The sequence below is a fragment of the Entelurus aequoreus genome, linkage group LG10 (assembly GCF_033978785.1).
Source record: "Entelurus aequoreus isolate RoL-2023_Sb linkage group LG10, RoL_Eaeq_v1.1, whole genome shotgun sequence".
Classification (NCBI taxonomy): domain Eukaryota; kingdom Metazoa; phylum Chordata; class Actinopteri; order Syngnathiformes; family Syngnathidae; genus Entelurus; species Entelurus aequoreus.
This window is the reverse complement of record NC_084740.1, coordinates 3,545,649-3,563,081: the sequence shown is the minus strand read 5'-3', so window position 1 is coordinate 3,563,081 and position 17,433 is coordinate 3,545,649. Positions and strand designations below refer to the sequence as shown.

At 39.2% G+C, this 17,433-nt stretch overlaps 1 protein-coding gene across 1 annotated transcript in view; it reads right to left on the bottom strand.

Moving 5' to 3' along the window:
• LOC133659096 (unconventional myosin-XVIIIa-like) overlaps window positions 1-17,433 on the bottom strand; it is a 169,335-nt gene that overhangs the window by 87,147 nt on the left and 64,755 nt on the right. The window contains exons 11-15 of the mRNA XM_062061832.1: window positions 16,681-16,825; window positions 8,360-8,530; window positions 3,353-3,443; window positions 1,527-1,719; window positions 1,171-1,257 (exon numbers count right to left, since the gene is read on the bottom strand). Coding sequence (XP_061917816.1) covers window positions 1,171-1,257; window positions 1,527-1,719; window positions 3,353-3,443; window positions 8,360-8,530; window positions 16,681-16,825 — 687 coding nt within the window. The remainder of the gene's footprint in view (window positions 1-1,170; window positions 1,258-1,526; window positions 1,720-3,352; window positions 3,444-8,359; window positions 8,531-16,680; window positions 16,826-17,433) is intronic.

The window sequence follows — 17,433 nt, the reverse complement described above, 5'->3', positions numbered from 1 at the left end:
TTAATATCTACAATTGTCACTTTACAGAAGACTGTGTTTTATGTTTAATATCTACAATTGTCACTTTACAGAAGACTGTGTTTTATGTTTAATATCTACAATTGTCACTTTACAGAAGACTGTGTTTTATGTTTAATATCTACAATTGTCACTTTACAGAAGATTGTTTTATATTAGCTTAGACGTCAACATTTTCCAGGCAAAAAAAGTCAAACTGAAGTAGAAATGCACACTTCTCTACTATTGGCTTTGAAATGAAACTGCTTCTAAAGGTTCCTTCTCTGTGGTTAATTTGCAGTCCTTTTTCCAACTAGTGTTGTGTTTCATGCATTTCTATCCTCTTCAAATACAAATGTTGGCCTCACAGATCTTGGAACAGCATGGACTCAATGACAGCTCCAACCTTCATCAACATTAAACCTTTTTCTCTTTCATGAAAGTCAGAGATAGGAAACACATTTGCCAATGTTAATGTGTATTTCAATTTAAATCTGTGAAAATATAAAAAAATACAATCATACTAAAATACAAAAGAAATAAAAAAACATCCACCTTTGAGTGGTGTGGACCAGAGAGGGTTCAAATAGAAAGGGAAGTCATTTACATATAGAACATCCTGAAATATATACAGTAAAGGCCAAAGGTTTGGACACACCTTCTCCTCATTCAATGCAATGTTTTCTTTATTTCCATGACTATTTACATTGTAGGTTGTCACATCAAAACTATGAATGAACACATGAGGAGTTATGTACTTCACAAAAATATAACTGAAAACATGTTTTATATTCTAGTTTCTTCCAAATAGCCACCCTTTGCTCTGATTACTACTTTGCACACTCTTGGCATTCTCTCCATGAGCTTCAAGAGGTAGTCACCTGAAATGGTTTTCACTTCACAGGTGTGCTTGAAGCTCATGGAGAGAATGCCAAGAGTGTGCAAAGCAGTAATCAGAGCAAAGGGTGGCTGTTTTGAAGAAACTAGAATATAGAACATGTTTTCAGTTATTTTTGTGTTAAGTACATAACTCTACATGTGTTCATTCATAGTTTTGATGTGACAATCTACAATGTAAATAGTCATGGAAATAAAGAAAACATTGCATTGAAAGAGGAGGTGTGTCCTACGTTTTGACCTGTACTGTACATGGGAGTTGAGGGTTGTGCTTACCAGAGCTTGAGGCGAGGTTTGGTCGATAGCTGCTACAGACACTGAAGGAGTGGACTCTATGTCATCTAAAGCAAGTTCTATGTTTTCCTAAATGCAGGAGGGCATAAGGGCTTTGGTTAGTTACCTAGACAAAAAAGAGCGGGACATCAAATCAAATGTAATACACAAAAGCAGCAAGTCAGTTAAGAAACTATCCATTACTTGATCTGGTTGAATAAATCTGAGCATTGGATTTGAAGAGCAATATCTACAAATAATTAGAAGGTGAGGATGAAGAAGACTATGACTAAAGAAGCTATTCAGGCCCCTTTAATTGTTATATTGCTCAAATGTTGGATGTGTTGCCCCAACAGCACCTCCTTGTATTTTTCCAGCTCCTGGAAAAAGGTTCGTTCATGGAAGAGGGTCTGCAACCTCTCCTGGGTGTAGTTATGGCAAAGCTCCTCAAATGTAGCTCCCCGCTGCTGCTGTGCAAGATGTGGGTTCTGGAAGCCTGGAGTATCCACAATTAGCAGGGAACACAAAGAGTGTTGACTTGACTTCAGTGCTCTGAAAACACAACATGACACCTTCAGGCTCCTCTAAGAGACACATAAATATCCAACTTCACAGTCAAGTTGATGATTGGACTCAAATTAGAAGATCAGCAAAAATAGCTGTCATTAAGATTCAATTCCCTGATTCTTGACATTATAGACAAGCTATTTTTTTTTTTTTTACAGTGTAATGATGTACAATAGTATCTGTTACTCTACATGGTCTAGATTAGCTCTTTCTTCCAGGCCAAACTAGAGGAGAGATGGAGCGAGGACCCCCTACTAAAAGTATCTTGTAAAGAAATGTGTTTTGAATTCAACTGGTCCTAAAGGTACCGTCTTCCTGTGCAATAATCATCTGTCCCTCCTCCGTTACACTGAAGGGCCACATTGCTCTTTTCAAACTGTTCCCTAAAGATGGCGGAAAGCCTCTAAATGCAATGTTTTCAACACATTTTGAACACAGTGGATGAGTGACAGATGACCAAGGTTTGTGTGAGGTGTTAACACCATATTTGGCAGGTGCACGGCATGTACCGTCATCTAAACACCCTAGCAAAGCGACTTGCAGGCTTACGGACAAACATGCACCTATGAACTACGACACACCTACGCCATAGACCCTTCACCCCCGCGGTATGATGGACTGCTGGGCAGTGCCAGCTTCCCCTTCCCCTGTGCAAGTCTCAAGTTGGTGTGTGTCCTAATATGTGCTTATTGTTGTGTGTCCTAATTATTGTTGTGTGTCCTAATATGTGCTTATTGTTGTGTGTCCTAATATGTGCTTATTGTTGTGTGTCCTAATATGTGCTTATTGTTGTGTGTCCTAATATGTGCTTATTGTTGTGTGTCCTAATATGTGCTTATTGTTGTGTGTCCTAATATGTGCTCATATGTGCTTATTGTTGTGTGTCCTAATATGTGCTTATTGTTGTGTGTCCTAATATGTGCTTATTGTTGTGTGTCCTAATATGTGCTCATATGTGCTTATTGTTGTGTGTCCTAATATGTGCTTATTGTTGTGTGTCCTAATATGTGCTCATATGTGCTTATTGTTGTGTGTCCTAATATGTGCTCATATGTGCTTATTGTTGTGTGTCCTAATATGTGCTTATTGTTGTGTGTCCTAATATGTGCTTATTGTTGTGTGTCCTAATATGTGCTTATTGTTGTGTGTCCTAATATGTGCTTATTGTTGTGTGTCCTAATATGTGCTTATTGTTGTGTGTCCTAATATGTGCTTATTGTTGTGTGTCCTAATATGTGCTTATTGTTGTGTGTCCTAATATGTGCTCATATGTGCTTATTGTTGTGTGTCCTAATATGTGCTTATTGTTGTGTGTCCTAATATGTGCTTATTGTTGTGTGTCCTAATATGTGCTCATATGTGCTTATTGTTGCTGGAGTTTCTTTCTGGTCTCAAACTGTGCACACACCTTTGTTTTGTCCTCCTCTTCCCTTGTTTACTTTTCATGGTGGTGAGCCATTAGTCTTCCTGTTCTGTCCATCTCATATACTCTGTCTGATCTTTGACAGGCTGTACTGAAAACTCATTCCGTTGCACTTTTTGAGTGAAATGACGACAACATTCTAGTCTAGTGTGTTTGGGTAATGTTCACATTTCAATCACAATGTCAAAGAGAGACCTGTTGATAAGGGAGACGATGAGAGTGAAGAGCTCTGAGTAGAGTCCCGATGCCATGGCCTCCAAACACTCCATAGCTGTGACCTTACAACCTGACACAACACATATACACGTTAGAGGGACAGAAAATAACACATTTTATAATTATATTTTGACTGTGGAATTATGGCAGGGTTTCTATATGCTGGGAACAATATATGATAGTAGGAGTTGGTATCAATATTCAGTACCAGTTCTTTAGTAGTAAGATTAGTAGTCAGCCAATTGAATAAAGGAAGCAAAAATGAGGTATGATTATTGCCGCCTGATAGCAGAGTCAACTCTCAGGATAGTGTTACGCTGGACAATAGTTGTTCACCTGCTCAGAGGAAGGTAAGCGTCTAACTAAAATTCAGGCCCAAATGCAGGAAAGTTTGGTTGTATTTCACCTGAAAAGGTAGAGACTCAGACAACAAGTACTTAAGAGTGATATATTGTAAGTAATGTCTGTGGTAGGTCTTATGTCTGAAATGTTACTTGTCCTGTATGTTTCATGGATGCCTACAAAGTTCTAGCATTGAAATAAAAGCTATAATAAAGGCAGGTGCTACTGGAGATGATTATGTTCTTCATAGAAAGAAAAAAGGAATACAAAATAAGGAGGATCAAGAAGGGAAGGAAAAAATGGCAAATGTACTTTATGTACTGTACACACTTAGGATCTTATTTTCCTGTTATCACTTAAGTGTGTTTTTATGTTAAAATGATGCTACATTCTGCCATTTGTATTCCTCCTTTCAGCCTGCGGACATGTCAAGTCTCCCTAAACTAGGCCCAAGGCTAAAATCTGGAATGAAGTAGGACTCATTACTAATGAGGCCGACTTTGCCCCAATGCCTTTTTGGGGGCTTTGTAAAAATGTGGAGCATAGAGTGAACACTTGTGAATGTCATTGAAATCCATTAAAAGGATAAGACTTAAGTCTTGTAAATATGTATAATCCTGGCAATGCTGGTGTGTACATGTGTTGTCATGGTGAAGCTCCTGCTTTTTTAAAGAATTAAAAAACTATCAACAGAGTTGACATAAATATATAGGAACCACATGGGTTAGCCTACTCTATACAGTATTTACAACCTTACTAGTGTTCACATCCACAGGAACCACATGGGTTAGCCTACTCTATACAGTATTTACAACCTTACTAGTGTTCACATCCACAGGAACCACATGGGTTAGCCTACTCTATACAGTATTTACAACCTTACTAGTGTTCACATCCACAGGAACCACATGGGTTAGCCTACTCTATACAGTATTTACAACCTTACTAGTGTTCACATCCACAGGAACCACATGGGTTAGCCTACTCTATACAGTATTTACAACCTTACTAGTGTTCACATCCACAGGAACCACATGGGTTAGCCTACTCTATACAGTATTTACAACCTTACTAGTGTTCACATCCACAGGAACCACACGGGTTAGCCTACTCTATACAGTATTTACAACCTTACTAGTGTTCACATCCACAGGAACCACACGGGTTAGCCTACTCTATACAGTATTTACAACCTCACTAGTGTTCACATCCACAAGAACCACACGGGTTAGCCTACTCTATACAGTATTTACAACCTTACTAGTGTTCACATCCACAGGAACCACACGGGTTAGCCTACTCTATACAGTATTTACAACTTTACTAGTGTTCACATCCACAGGAACCACATGGGTTAGCCTACTCTATACAGTATTTACAACCTTACTAGTGTTCACATCCACAGGAACCACATGGGTTAGCCTACTCTATACAGTATTTACAACCTTACTAGTGTTCACATCCACAGGAACCACATGGGTTAGCCTACTCTATACAGTATTTACAACCTTACTAGTGTTCACATCCACAGGAACCACATGGGTTAGCCTACTCTATACAGTATTTACAACCTTACTAGTGTTCACATCCACAGGAACCACATGGGTTAGCCTACTCTATACAGTATTTACAACCTTACTAGTGTTCACATCCACAGGAACCACATGGGTTAGCCTACTCTATACAGTATTTACAACCTTACTAGTGTTCACATCCACAGGAACCACATGGGTTAGCCTACTCTATACAGTATTTACAACCTTACTAGTGTTCACATCCACAGGAACCACATGGGTTAGCCTACTCTATACAGTATTTACAACCTTACTAGTGTTCACATCCACAGGAACCACATGGGTTAGTCTACTCTATACAGTATTTACAACCTTACTAGTGTTCACATCCACAGGAACCACATGGGTTAGCCTACTCTATACAGTATTTACAACCTTACTAGTGTTCACATCCACAGGAACCACATGGGTTAGCCTACTCTATACAGTATTTACAACCTTACTAGTGTTCACATCCACAGGAACCACATGGGTTAGCCTACTCTATACAGTATTTTCAACCTTACTAGTGTTCACATCCACAGGAACCACATGGGTTAGTCTACTCTATACAGTATTTACAACCTTACTAGTGTTCACATCCACAGGAACCACATGGGTTAGCCTACTCTATACAGTATTTACAACCTTACTAGTGTTCACATCCACAGGAACCACATGGGTTAGCCTACTCTATACAGTATTTACAACCTTACTAGTGTTCACATCCACAGGAACCACATGGGTTAGCCTACTCTATACAGTATTTACAACCTTACTAGTGTTCACATCCACAGGAACCACATGGGTTAGTCTACTCTATACAGTATTTACAACCTTACTAGTGTTCACTTCACAGCCACAGATGGTTCATCTAGTTATTTACACATTACTTTGCCTCATTCACACATTACTTTGGCATTTTTGCTTTGATGGCTCTGACACGAGTCTTCCTGGCAAATTTCAGAGCAGCTTGCATTTTCCTTTGAGTTTCTGCTTTAGTGGATTCTGCCTTGGATTTTATTGCCACTCTGTTTCTTCGACTCCCTCGCCACTTCCAACTATTCCAGATCCAAAAATCATAAAGAGTAGAAACAATGTTTATTCTAAAGAGCTAACTTCCTTAATCGGAATAGCCTTTTGTGATTTATGGCATGAAATAACAAATATCTTGTTGTTTATGTTTCAAAATGATTCAACTATTGGATGTGAAAATATAAAGACTAGAAGAAAATGTCAGCTACTGTCTTGTTGTAAAACATCAATGAAAATGAAAGTTAGCATGTAGACAGACTATACTGTAGCAAACATGTCTGCCACAATCATGTAGACAGACTATACTGTAGCAAACATGTCTGCCACAATCATGTAGACAGACTATACTGTAGCAAACATGTCTGCCACAATCATGTAGACAGACTATACTGTAGCAAACATGTCTGCCACAATCATGTAGACAGACTATACTGTAGCAAACATGTCTGCCACAATCATGTAGACAGACTATACTGTAGCAAACATGTCTGCCACAATCATGTAGACAGACTATACTGTAGCAAACATGTCTGCCACAATCATGTGTGTTCTTAAAAGTCTATTCCACTTTGGATTAGTGCTTACATGGTAAACAAGTCAAATGAATGTTTTATCATACATTTGTCCAAATGTGAGCAACATTGTGGCTTTCTTGGACGTGGTCTACATGGCTGGACGTGGTCTACATGGCTGGACGTGGTCTGCATGGCTGGACGTGGTCTACATGGCTGGACGCGGTCTGCATGGCTGGACGTGGTCTGCATGGCTGGACGTGGTCTACATGGCTGGACGTGGTCTGCATGGCTGGACGTGGTCTACATGGCTGGACGTGGTCTACATGGCTGGACGTGGTCTACATGGCTGGATGTGGTCTACATGGCTGGACGTGGTCTACATGGCTGGACGTGGTCTGCATGGCTGGACGTGGTCTGCATGGCTGGACGTGGTCTACATGGCTGGACGTGGTCTGCATGGCTGGACGTGGTCTACATGGCTGGACGTGGTCTACATGGCTGGACGTGGTCTACATGGCTGGATGTGGTCTACATGGCTGGACGTGGTCTACATGGCTGGACGTGATCTACATGGCTGGACGTGGTCTACATGGCTGGACGTGGTCTACATGGCTGGATGTGGTCTACATGGCTGGACGTGGTCTACATGGCTGGACGTGGTCTACATGGCTGGACGTGGTCTACATGGCTGGATGTGGTCTACATAGCTGGACGTGGTCTACATGGCTGGACGTGGTCTACATGGCTAAAAGAAACATCTAAAGAAGACAATCCCTCTGACATCTTCCACTACTTTTTAAATATATAAATCTTGAATATTCCCTCTTCTCTTCTCAGACTCTCTTGTCGTCATTTGGGATGTCTGTTGTGATGTCACTTCCTGCTTCCATGACCCGCCCTATCTTGCCTCTGCTTGGCCTGTCCCTAATGTTTTGCTCTAATCTTAACTAATGGTGACTCATCATAGTAATCAATCATGGATGTTGTTATACGTAAACATCATTGATGTATGTAGTCCCCTGCTCCGTGAAGTTGCTTCGCTACGTAGCTTCCATTTTTAACTTCATCATTTTTAATGGAAACCAAAGTTTTTACCACTGCAGCTGTAAACCGGAATGGATTATCCAAAAACCGTAGTTGTTGATAGGTATGGGAAAGAGACGGATCAAGATTCAAACACACATTGTAGGTCGAAAAAAATGAAAAATATTTTTTATATTTTTACAGAGATAAAAAAGACGGATTTCCGACTATAGATGGAAAAATCACATGCCTGAGTTATATGCTGTTCAGTTTGTTGCTCTAAAACACAGATTTGCATAAACAAAAGTGTGGCCTGGAATGTCATGTGTCCATGTAACAATAAAAGGAAAGATCAGTTGTCGTCTTAACAAGCTCTTTCATTTAAGGCCTTACAGCTACTCCAAGTGCTAACTGCTAGCCTTGGGCACATACACAGCATGTTGTAAAATAGAAGACGTGCCCTGATGACGTCTTGTCTGCTAGAAACTACAGCTAATAATGGCAATTAGAGTTGATACCTGAGTTGTCACCTTGGCTAGTTTCATCTGGTCCTCCTCTGAAGGAGGTGGAGTGCTGCAAGCCTTTGGGAGGGTGCTTGAATATAGTCGATGTCAGCTCCTCTAAGGTGCAGCCCAGGAGGTAGGCCGCCTTCTGAGCCCATTCGTGGCGGGCAAACTGCCTGCGTCCAGCTAAAATGTTTGTACATTCATTAGTGGGACATTAAAACACACACACACACACACACACACACACACACACACACACACACACACACACACACACATGCCTGCACATATACATTACATATAATACAAACAATTACAACAAAGTAAATGAATAAATAAATCAAATAATAATACAAATAAATAAATAATTCCACAAGAGAGGGACTATTGCAGGGCAGTTGGGCAGCACCACCAGGGCCTAAATATGGGGGGGAGGGGGGGAATGGCCTCCCCTAACCCCACACCATACAAGAGTCAGACCCCCCTAGCGCCCAGGGGAAGGAGGGAGCCCAAAGAGATTCTACGCCAGAGGGGCACGGGCTGGCCCCCGCCCGACAGCGGAAAGCCCCCCAAACCCCTCAGGCACCACCACCCGTCCAACCACCCACGCGAGGGACAGCCCACCGCCCCGCCGCATCGCAGCCCCCGCCCAGGCACCCCCATGGATCAGCCCACCAGGCCAGAAGCAGAACACCCACTGCAGGTCAAACCGCCCCCCCAGCACCCAGGACCCCCACCCACGGAGCGAGACCACTAGGGTCAGGTGAAGAAATGAATGATCCATGCCCAAAGAGATCAGAATTCTGTCAGTTGTTGTTTTGATTCAGCAGACATTCTTTCCAGAACTATATGATCTCATAACATGTTTTTGTAAAAGTTTACACATAAATTCTTTTTTCATTTCCAATTCATGAGAATGTTTTCTTGGCAATGCCTAATGCGTTAAAGGAGGTATGTTTTGTTTGTATCAAGATCAGTTGTGGAGACACCACCCAACACAATCTGTAAGGCTAATGAGGCCACAAGTTCTTCACGGGACCACATTACATGGAAGTAGTTATCTACATTATTATCTGAGCAGTGTACACAAATGGAAGTAGTTATCTACATTATTATCTGAGCAGTGTACACAAATGTAAGTAGTTATCTAGTTTATTATCTGAGCAGTGTACACAAATGGAAGTAGTTATCTAGTTTATTATCTGAGCAGTGTACACAAATGTAAGTAGTTATCTAGTTTATTATCTGAGCAGTGTACACAAATGGAAGTAGTTATCTAGTTTATTATCTGAGCAGTGTACACAAATGGAAGTAGTTATCTAGTTTATTATCTGAGCAGTTGTAAGTAGTTATCTAGTTTATTATCTGAGCAGTGTACACAAATGTAAGTAGTTATCTAGTTTATTATCTGAGCAGTGTACACAAATGTAAGTAGTTATCTAGCTTATTATCTGAGCAGTGTACACAAATGTAAGTAGTTATCTAGTTTATTATCTGAGCAGTGTACACAAATGTAAGTAGTTATCTAGTTTATTATCTGAGCAGTGTACACAAATGGAAGTAGTTAACTACATTATTATCTGAGCAGTGTACACAAATGTAAGTAGTTATCTAGTTTATTATCTGAGCAGTGTACACAAATGTAAGTAGTTATCTAGCTTATTATCTGAGCAGTGTACACAAATGTAAGTAGTTATCTAGTTTATTATCTGAGCAGTGTACACAAATGTAAGTAGTTATCTAGTTTATTATCTGAGCAGTGTACACAAATGTAAGTAGTTATCTAGTTTATTATCTGAGCAGTGTACACAAATGGAAGTAGTTATCTAGTTTATTATCTGAGCAGTGTACACAAATGTAAGTAGTTATCTAGTTTATTATCTGAGCAGTGTACACAAATTTAAGTAGTTATCTAGTTTATTATCTGAGCAGTGTACACAAATGTAAGTAGTTATCTAGTTTATTATCTGAGCAGTGTACACAAATGTAAGTAGTTATCTACATTATTATCTGAGCAGTGTACACAAATGTAAGTAGTTATCTACATTATTATCTGAGCAGTGTACACAAATGTAAGTAGTTATCTAGTTTATTATCTGAGCAGTGTACACAAATGGAAGTAGTTATCTAGTTTATTATCTGAGCAGTGTACACAAATGTAAGTAGTTATCTAGTTTATTATCTGAGCAGTGTACACAAATGTAAGTAGTTATCTACATTATTATCTGAGCAGTGTACACAAATGTAAGTAGTTATCTACATTATTATCTGAGCAGTGTACACAAATGTAAGTAGTTATCTAGTTTATTATCTGAGCAGTGTACACAAATGGAAGTAGTTATCTAGTTTATTATCTGAGCAGTGTACACAAATGTAAGTAGTTATCTAGTTTATTATCTGAGCAGTGTACACAAATGGAAGTAGTTATCTAGTTTATTATCTGAGCAGTGTACACAAATGGAAGTAGTTATCTAGTTTATTATCTGAGCAGTTGTAAGTAGTTATCTAGTTTATTATCTGAGCAGTGTACACAAATGTAAGTAGTTATCTAGTTTATTATCTGAGCAGTGTACACAAATGTAAGTAGTTATCTAGCTTATTATCTGAGCAGTGTACACAAATGTAAGTAGTTATCTAGTTTATTATCTGAGCAGTGTACACAAATGTAAGTAGTTATCTAGTTTATTATCTGAGCAGTGTACACAAATGGAAGTAGTTAACTACATTATTATCTGAGCAGTGTACACAAATGTAAGTAGTTATCTAGTTTATTATCTGAGCAGTGTACACAAATGTAAGTAGTTATCTAGCTTATTATCTGAGCAGTGTACACAAATGTAAGTAGTTATCTACATTATTATCTGAGCAGTGTACACAAATGTAAGTAGTTATCTACATTATTATCTGAGCAGTGTACACAAATGTAAGTAGTTATCTAGTTTATTATCTGAGCAGTGTACACAAATGGAAGTAGTTATCTAGTTTATTATCTGAGCAGTGTACACAAATGTAAGTAGTTATCTAGTTTATTATCTGAGCAGTGTACACAAATGGAAGTAGTTATCTAGTTTATTATCTGAGCAGTGTACACAAATGGAAGTAGTTATCTAGTTTATTATCTGAGCAGTTGTAAGTAGTTATCTAGTTTATTATCTGAGCAGTGTACACAAATGTAAGTAGTTATCTAGTTTATTATCTGAGCAGTGTACACAAATGTAAGTAGTTATCTAGCTTATTATCTGAGCAGTGTACACAAATGTAAGTAGTTATCTAGTTTATTATCTGAGCAGTGTACACAAATGTAAGTAGTTATCTAGTTTATTATCTGAGCAGTGTACACAAATGGAAGTAGTTAACTACATTATTATCTGAGCAGTGTACACAAATGTAAGTAGTTATCTAGTTTATTATCTGAGCAGTGTACACAAATGTAAGTAGTTATCTAGCTTATTATCTGAGCAGTGTACACAAATGTAAGTAGTTATCTAGTTTATTATCTGAGCAGTGTACACAAATGTAAGTAGTTATCTAGTTTATTATCTGAGCAGTGTACACAAATGTAAGTAGTTATCTAGTTTATTATCTGAGCAGTGTACACAAATGGAAGTAGTTATCTAGTTTATTATCTGAGCAGTGTACACAAATGGAAGTAGTTATCTAGTTTATTATCTGAGCAGTGTACACAAATTTAAGTAGTTATCTAGTTTATTATCTGAGCAGTGTACACAAATGTAAGTAGTTATCTAGTTTATTATCTGAGCAGTGTACACAAATGTAAGTAGTTATCTACATTATTATCTGAGCAGTGTACACAAATGTAAGTAGTTATCTACATTATTATCTGAGCAGTGTACACAAATGTAAGTAGTTATCTAGTTTATTATCTGAGCAGTGTACACAAATGGAAGTAGTTATCTAGTTTATTATCTGAGCAGTGTACACAAATGTAAGTAGTTATCTAGTTTATTATCTGAGCAGTGTACACAAATGTAAGTAGTTATCTACATTATTATCTGAGCAGTGTACACAAATGTAAGTAGTTATCTACATTATTATCTGAGCAGTGTACACAAATGTAAGTAGTTATCTAGTTTATTATCTGAGCAGTGTACACAAATGGAAGTAGTTATCTACATTATTATCTGAGCAGTGTACACAAATGTAAGTAGTTATCTAGTTTATTATCTGAGCAGTGTACACAAATGGAAGTAGTTATCTAGTTTATTATCTGAGCAGTGTACACAAATGTAAGTAGTTATCTAGTTTATTATCTGAGCAGTGTACACAAATGTAAGTAGTTATCTAGTTTATTATCTGAGCAGTGTACACAAATGTAAGTAGTTATCTACATTATTATCTGAGCAGTGTACACAAATGTAAGTAGTTATCTAGTTTATTATCTGAGCAGTGTACACAAATGGAAGTAGTTATCTAGTTTATTATCTGAGCAGTGTACACAAATGTAAGTAGTTATCTAGTTTATTATCTGAGCAGTGTACACAAATGTAAGTAGTTATCTAGTTTATTATCTGAGCAGTGTATACAAATGTAAGTAGTTATCTAGTTTATTATCTGAGCAGTGTACACAAATGTAAGTAGTTATCTAGTTTATTATCTGAGCAGTGTACACAAATGTAAGTAGTCATCTAGTTTATTATCTGAGCAGTGTACACAAATGGAAGTAGTTATCTAGTTTATTATCTGAGCAGTGTACACAAATGTAAGTAGTTATCTAGTTTATTATCTGAGCAGTGTACACAAATGGAAGTAGTTATCTAGTTTATTATCTGAGCAGTGTACACAAATGTAAGTAGTTATCTAGTTTATTATCTGAGCAGTGTACACAAATGTAAGTAGTTATCTAGTTTATTATCTGAGCAGTGTACACAAATGTAAGTAGTTATCTAGTTTATTATCTGAGCAGTGTACACAAATGTAAGTAGTTATCTAGTTTATTATCTGAGCAGTGTACACAAATGTAAAGTGTTTCCAACTCAATCAGCTGTAAATTTGGATTGTTTCCAGAATTCTGGGTCACAGCTTTTGGACACGTCTGAGTTCCATTTGGAAGTTGGAGTACATTTTGTGTTATCCTTTTCTAAAAATAAAGCTTAAAATTTAAATAAAGCTTTAGGAGCAGATATTCTTTAAGAATTGAACAATAGTGGGATTACTCCCTTTGTTGCTGATTACAGATTTCATTTCTATATATTCTAGGAATTTGTTAAGAATGATTGCATATTGTGTTATTAAACTTTTAAAAGAGATAAAACTGTTTCCATTGATGATATCCCTAAGGCATCGGACTCCCTTATCATACCGTGATGTTCCATGGTTTCTTCTTAAACAGAAAACCAGGATTATTCCAAATAGTGGTCAATTGGCAGGGAGTGAGCGGAGATCCAGTTCATTTCAAAACTTCCCACCAAGATGTTAAGGTAGTGTGTATATCAATACTTTTAAAGCAGTTGAATTTTGGGAGCAAGTTGGGATCTCCTGGCTGAGTGATTGTTCAATCTCTAACCATAAATGATCTCATAAAGTGGGATTGATCCATTTTAATATATATTGTAGTTTATTTGCAAGGAAGTACTGGTATTGGGAAAAGTTTGGGGGTTGTAGACCTCCATGTTCCCTGTGTTTTTGTCAAGTTTGAAGGCTGATTTGTGCTGGTTTACTTTACCAAAGAACCTGACTGATGTGAGAGCCTAGTGATTAAAACCAGATTTGAGAAGGTTTGGTGGGAATCAAATAATTAACCCTCCGCAAGACCATCATTTTCACGGTAGAAACCCTTTCTCATTTTGCTTTTTTTCATTGAAATTGTCAGCATAGTTACATGTACAAAAATTCAGTTCACAAAATTCAAATGCAAAAAATCCAGTTACAGAAATGTTAGTGTCAAAAAAAGCTTTCTTCATAAAGACACAAATGACCCTCCAAAAACATGCGGTCTTAGTAGATCACAGGCACGGTACACACAGTGGTATAGATCACACACACTCTTTTGGTACTTTCAGCTTCTTTAAACTGAAACTCTTTTTTTAGAAATGACTTGTTGAGCAGTGTTTTTTTGTAATAAAATCCATCTACAAACCCCGTTTCCATATGAGTTGGGAAATGGTGTTAGATGTAAATATAAACGGAATACAATGATTTGCAAATCCTTTTCAAGCCATATTCAGTTGAATATGCTACAAAGACAACATATTTCATGTTTAAACTCATAAACTTTATTTTTTTTGCAAATAATAATTCACTTAGAATTTCATGGCTGCAACACGTGCCAAAGTAGTTGTGAAAGGGCATGTTCACCACTGTGTTACATGGCCTTTCCTTTTAACAACACTCAGTAAAGGTTTGGGAAGTGAGGAGACACATTTTTGAAGTGGAATTATTTCCCATTCTTGCTTGATGTACAGCTTAAGTTGTTCAACAGTCCGGGGGTCTCCCTTCTGCTATTTTAGGTGCCACACATTTTCAATGTCTGGACTACAGGCAGGCCAGTCTAGTACCCGCACTCTTTTACTATAAAGCCATGTTGATGTAACACGTGGCTTGGCATTGTCTTGCTGAAATAAGCAGGGGCGTCCATGGTAACGTTGCTTGGATGGCAACATATGTTGCTCCAAAAGCTGTATGTACCTTTCAGCATTAATGGTGCCTTCACAGATGTGTAAGTTACCCATGTCTTGGCCACTAATACACCCCCATACCATCACACATGCTGCCTTTTACACTTTGCGCCTATAACAATCCGGATGGTTCTTTTCCTCTTTGGTCCGGAGAACACGACGTCCACAGTTTCCAAAAACAATTAGAAATGTGGACTCGTCAGACCACAGAACACTTTTCCACTTTGTATCAGTCCATCTTAGATGAGCTCAGGCCCAGCGAAGCCGACAGCGTTTCTGGGTGTTGTTGATAAAACGGTTTTCGCCTTGCAGAGGAGAGTTTTAACTTGCACTTACAGATGTAGCGACCAACTGTAGTTACTGACAGTGGGTTTCTGAAGTGTTCCTGAGCCCATGTGGTGATATCCTTTACACACTGATGTGGCTTGTTGATGCAGTACAGCCTGAGGGATGGAAGGTCACGGGCTTAGCTGCTTACCTGCAGTGATTTCTCCACATTCTCTGAACCCTTTGATGATATTACGGAGCGTAGATGGTGAAATCCCTCAATTCCTTGCAATAGCTGCTTGAGAAAGGTTTTTCTTAAACTGTTCAACATTTTGCTCAGGCATTTGTTGACAAAGTGGTGACCCTCGCCCCATCCTTGTTTGTGAATGACTGAGCATTTCATGGAATCTACTTTTATAGCCAATCATGGCACCCACCTGTTCCCAATTAGCCTGTTCACCTGTGGGATGTTCCAAATAAGTGTTTGATGAGCATTCCTCAACTTGATCAGTATTTATTGCCACTTTTCCCAAGGTGGCACCTTTATGAGTTTGAACATGAAATATGTTGTCTTTGTAGCATATTCAACTGAATATGGCTTGAAAAGGATTTGCAAATCATTGTATTCTGCTTATATTTACATCTAACACCATTTCCCAACTCATATGGAAACAGAGTTTGTACATGGCCAGCAGACTCCTCCTGCTCCATCGGTCAGCAACATCATTTTGTGTTGTCATGATGCTCATGCATGAATGACATGAAAACATTGAACCTGATGAAAATATATACATTTCTGCAGTTAACAGTAATTATTGCAAATATTGCTGGTAAACAAGTGCAATACAGGAAGGATATAATGTAGTAAATGGGGCGGTATAGCTCGGTTGGTAGAGCGGCCGTGCCAGCAACTTGAGGGTTGCAGGTTCGATCCCCGCTTCCGCCATCCTAGTCACTGCCGTTGTGTCCTTGGGCAAGACACTTTACCCACCTGCTCCCAGTGCCACCCACACTGGTTTGAATGTAACTTAGATATTGGCTTTCACTATGTAAAGCGCTTTGAGTCACTTGAGAAAAAGCGCTATATAAATGTAATTCACTTCACTTCACTAAATGCAGCCGTGACACTAAGAAAGGCTGAAATATGTGCTGGTAGTTTGTGTAAACACCAGCTGGCTCCTCCTCCTCCTCCATAGCCTGCAGTGGACCTTTACATCTAGCTCAGAAAAAGTTTTGCTTTGTGAGCACAGCGTTGTGATTGGTCAGCTGTTCTAGTACATCGTTTCCAATTTTGCCTTTCAAGCGAGCACTCATTGAAGGTTGGCAAGGTTTAGGAAGGTGAAAGACCTCTGGACTATATGCACCAACACCTGGGGGCTGCTTTCACCTTGGGAGAAGTTGAAGTTAAACCAGCAGTGAGGATGTTTCTACCTTGAGTTGCTCCAGCAGCACCCAAGTGGCAAATGGCGCCTAGAATGAGCCAGAGAGCCTTCTGTTCATCTACAGAGATGCCCAGCACCTTCATGGCTGCCTGCAGTTTAGTGAACTGTTGTGATGCTCGCTGCTTGTCCTCAGGCTACAGAAGACAAGACCACACCTTGATTATTGTGGAGCTCACATCACACAGCAACATGCATGGACTCTACTTCTTTTACTGACAGACAGTCCTGCTCAAAAGTCTACATACACGCGTAAAGAACATCATGTCATGGCTGTCTGGACTTTACAATCATTTATACAACTCTTTGTGATAGAGTGATCCAAAGACATGCACCTGGGGATAGGCCCCTCCCACCTCCAAAGACATGCACCTGGGGATAGGCCCCTCCCACCTCCAAAGACATGCACCTGGGGATAGGCCCCTCCCACCTCCAAAGACATGCACCTGGGGATAGGCCCCTCCCACCTCCAAAGACATGCACCTGGGGATAGGCCCCTCCCACCTCCAAAGACATGCACCTGGGGATAGGCCCCTCCCACCTCCAAAGACATGCACCTGGGGATAGGCCCCTCCCACCTCCAAAGACATGCACCTGGGGATAGGCCCCTCCCACCTCCAAAGACATGCACCTGGGGATAGGTTGATTGGCAACACTAAATGGTCCCTAGTGTGTGAATGTTGTCTATCTGTGTTGGCCCTGTGATGAGGTGGTGACTTGTCCAGGGTGTACCCCGCCTTCTGCC